The 3,634-nt window shown below is 52.4% G+C and overlaps 1 protein-coding gene across 1 annotated transcript; it reads left to right on the top strand.

Moving 5' to 3' along the window:
- Positions 1-371: 371 nt before the first annotated feature.
- LOC136543882 (uncharacterized) lies at positions 372-674 on the top strand. The gene has a single exon (XM_066536213.1). It carries the CDS (start codon positions 372-374, stop codon positions 672-674), a length of 303 nt encoding a protein of 100 aa, XP_066392310.1.
- The last annotated feature ends 2,960 nt before the right edge of the window (positions 675-3,634 follow it).

Here is a 3,634-nt window from a genome sequence, read left to right as displayed (position 1 = left end):
CCACCATAACCTTCGATTGGACCAACCACCCGGGGAGCATCCCACAACCAGGGAGATACCCGCTCGTCGTCAACCCGATCATTGGCACGAAGCGACTTACCAAGGTACTGATGGATGGAGGTAGCGGCCTCAACATCATGTATGCTGAGACGCTCGACGCTATGGGTGTTGACCGAGCGTGCATCCGGCCAACCGGAGCGCCTTTCCATGGTATTGTGCCTAGAAAGCATGCCATGCTGCTTGGGCAAATCGATCTGCCCATCACCTTCGAGGGTCTGCCCATTTACAGGACGGAGACCCTCACCTTCGAAGTGGTTGGATTCCATGGAACCTACCATGCCATCCTAGGGTGACCATGCTACGCGAAGTTCATGGTCGTCCTCAACTACACCTACCTCAAGCTGAAGATGTCGGGCCTAGGTAGGGTCATCACTATCGACACCTCCTTCCAGCGCGCCTACGAGTGTGAGGTCAAGTGCTGTGATCATGTCGTAGCAATCGTCGCCTCTAGAAAGCTCACAACCATCAGGAAGGAGGTCACCGAAGAAGCACCCAACCCCAAGCGGTCGACCGGGTCTTTTGAACCAGCGGAAGGCTCGAAGGAAGTCCTCATAGACCCTGGTAGCCCCGAGGGCAAGGTGGCACGCATTGGCACCGTGCTTCCCTCCAAATAGGAAAGCACGCTCGTCGACTTCCTCCGTGCCAACAAAGATATCTTCGCATGGAAACCCTCGGATATGCCAGGCATTTCGAGGGAAGTCACCAAGCACGCCTTGAAAATCCACCCAGGCTCCAAGCCAGTGAAGCAACGCCTATGATGCTTCAACGAGGGGAAATGTAGGACCATCGATGAGGAGATCGCAAAGCTTTTGGCGGCTAGATTCATCAAGGAAGTGTACCACCCAGAGTGGTTAGACAATCTCGTTCTTGTATGAAAGAAGAGTGGGAAATGGAGGATGTGTGTTGACTACAAGGGTCTCAACAAGGTGTGCCCAAAGGATTCATTTCCTTTGCCATGCATAGACCAAATAGTCGACTCTACCTCAAGGTGTGAAACCCTCTGCTTCCTTGATGCGTACTCCAAATACCATCAAATCGCGATGAAAGAGTCCGACCAGCTCGTGTCATCTTTCATCACCCCCTTCGGATCATTCTGCTACGTCACAATGCTGTTCGGTTTGAAGAACACTGGGGCTACGTACCAACGTTGTATGCTCAAGTGTTTTGGGGATCTCATTGGGTGGACCATTGAGGCCTACATTGATGACATCATGGTCAAGTCCAAATGGGCTAACCACCTTGTAGCTGATCTTGAGCAAACGGCATCAAACTCAATCTTGAAAAGTGCGTTTTTGGGGGTCCCGAGGGGCATGCTGCTTGGTTTCATCGTCTCTGAGCATGGCATCGAAGCCAACTCAGAGAAGATCTCAACCATCATGAGGATGGGCCCAATTCAGAATATGAAGGGGGTACAGCGAGTTAGAGGATGCCTCACCATGCTCAGCCGCTTCATCTCCTGCCTCAATAAATGAGGTCTCCCCCTTAATTGACTTCTGAAGAAGGCCGGCCACTTCAAATGGATGTCCGAGGCCTAGGAGGCACTTGACATGATCAAGCAGCTTCTGACAAAGGCTCCGATCCTAGTTCCTCCTACCGATGGAGAACCCCTTCTGCTCTACGTTGCGGACACCATGCAGGTGGTTAGCACCGCCATAGTCATGGAGCGAGAAGAAGAGGGGCACGCCCTCAAAGTACAATGCCCTATGTACTTCATTAGCGAGGTCCTATCCAACTCTAAGACCCACTACCCCCAAATCCAAAAGCTCTTGTATGCCATCCTCATCGCTAGGAGGAAGCTACGCCACTACTTGGAGTCTCATCCAGTGGCAGTTGTGACATTATTACCCCTCAGCGAGGTCGTTCAAAACCAGGATATCACGGGAAGAATCGTGAAGTGGGCACTTGAGCTGATGGGTCAGGGCATTTCATATGCCTCCCGAACGGCCATCAAATCCCAAGTACTGGCTGATTTTGTGGCAGAGTGGACCGAGGTCCAAATGCCACCAGTGGTCATCGACCAAGAGTACTGGACAATGTACTTTGATGGATCGCTGATGAAGAAAGGCACCAATGTGGGGCTAGTCTTCGTGTCACCCCTCAAGGTACACATGAGGTACATGGTTCACCTCCATTCCCCTCCTCCAACAATGTGGTCGAATATGATGCTCTCATCAATGGCTTGCGCATCGCCGTCGAGTTGGGCATCAATGTCTCGATGTCCGGGGTGACTCCCAGCTAGTCGTCGACCAAGTCATGAAGGAGTCAAGCTACAATGATGCCAAGATAACTGCATACTATCAAGAAGTCTGCCAGCTAGAGAACAAGTTTAGCAGCCTCGAGATCAACCACACCCAAGGCGTCTCAACGAGGCGACCGATGCACTGGCAAAGGAGGCGTCCAGCCGGGAGCCGATGCCAATGGGTGTCTTCGCCAGCGAGCAACACAAGCCCTCAGTTCGCTATGAGGGGTCAAAACAAGCTGATGACGGTCCACCCATTCTAGGCTCGAGGGCTGACCAATCGTCGGCTCCATCCGGTCCTCAAGTCATAGAGCTTGAAGAGGACCCAGCGATAGAGCCCAACCCTCTGGTCGACTAGAGGACGCCCTACCTTGACTACCTCCACCAAGATGTGCTGCTGATGGACAAGACAGAGGCTCGATGACTCGCATGACGCACCAAGTCCTTTGTTCTTATTGAGACCAAACTCCACAAGTGAAGTCACACTAGGATCCTACAGCGCTGCATCCCCATCGAACAGGGGAAGCGTTTGTTGAGCGATATCCATGGTGGGGTCTATGGTCACCATGTCGTGCCAAAACTCTGGTCAGAAACATGTTCCGATAGGGCTTCCATTAACCTACCACAGTAGCCGACGCCAAGCAGATCATACACACCTATGAAGGGTGCCACTACTACACTCGGTAAACCCACCTACTGGCCCAAGCGCTCTAGACGATCCCCATCACCTGGCCTTTTGCGGTCTGGGGGCTCGATCTGGTTGGACCTCTCAAAAAAGCGCCCAGAGGCTACACCCACTTGCTTGTCACCGTAGACAAGTTTACAAAATAGATACAAGCTCATTCGATCTCCGCGATCAAGTCCAAGTAGGCCATGTTGTTCTTCCTCGACATCATTCATCGCTTTGGAGTCCTAAACTCCATCATCACAGACAATGGCACGCAGTTCACCACAAAGAAGTTCCTTCGATTCTACGATGAATATCACATCCACATTGACTAGGCTTCCATAGTGCACCCCCGAACGAACAAGCAGGTCGAACACGTGAACAGCAAGGTCCTACAGGGCCTCAAGCCTAGGATCTTCAACCAGTTGAGCAAGTTTGGTGCTCGATGGGTCGCTGAGCTTCTGATGGTGCTTTGGAGTCTGAGGCGACCCCTAGTTGGGCCACCGGCTACACACCATTATTCATGGTCTACGGTTCCAAAGTTGTCCTCCTGACCAACCTTGACTATGGAGCACCAAGGGTTAGGGCGTACGATGAACAAGGAGCCGAGGCATCCCTTGAGGACGCCATGGACCAGCTAGATGAAGCACACGACGTTGCCCTCCTCC

The sequence above is a fragment of the Miscanthus floridulus genome, chromosome 3, assembly GCF_019320115.1.
Source record: "Miscanthus floridulus cultivar M001 chromosome 3, ASM1932011v1, whole genome shotgun sequence".
NCBI classification, from domain to species: domain Eukaryota; kingdom Viridiplantae; phylum Streptophyta; class Magnoliopsida; order Poales; family Poaceae; genus Miscanthus; species Miscanthus floridulus.
The sequence above is the reverse complement of the archived record's forward strand: the minus strand, read 5'-3'. Positions and strand labels throughout refer to the sequence as shown.

What these genes read in the sequence shown, in the direction of transcription:
- LOC136543882 (XM_066536213.1), top strand. Translation starts at nt 372, where the DNA reads ATGGTCGTCCTCAACTACACCTACCTCAAGCTGAAGATGTCGGGCCTA.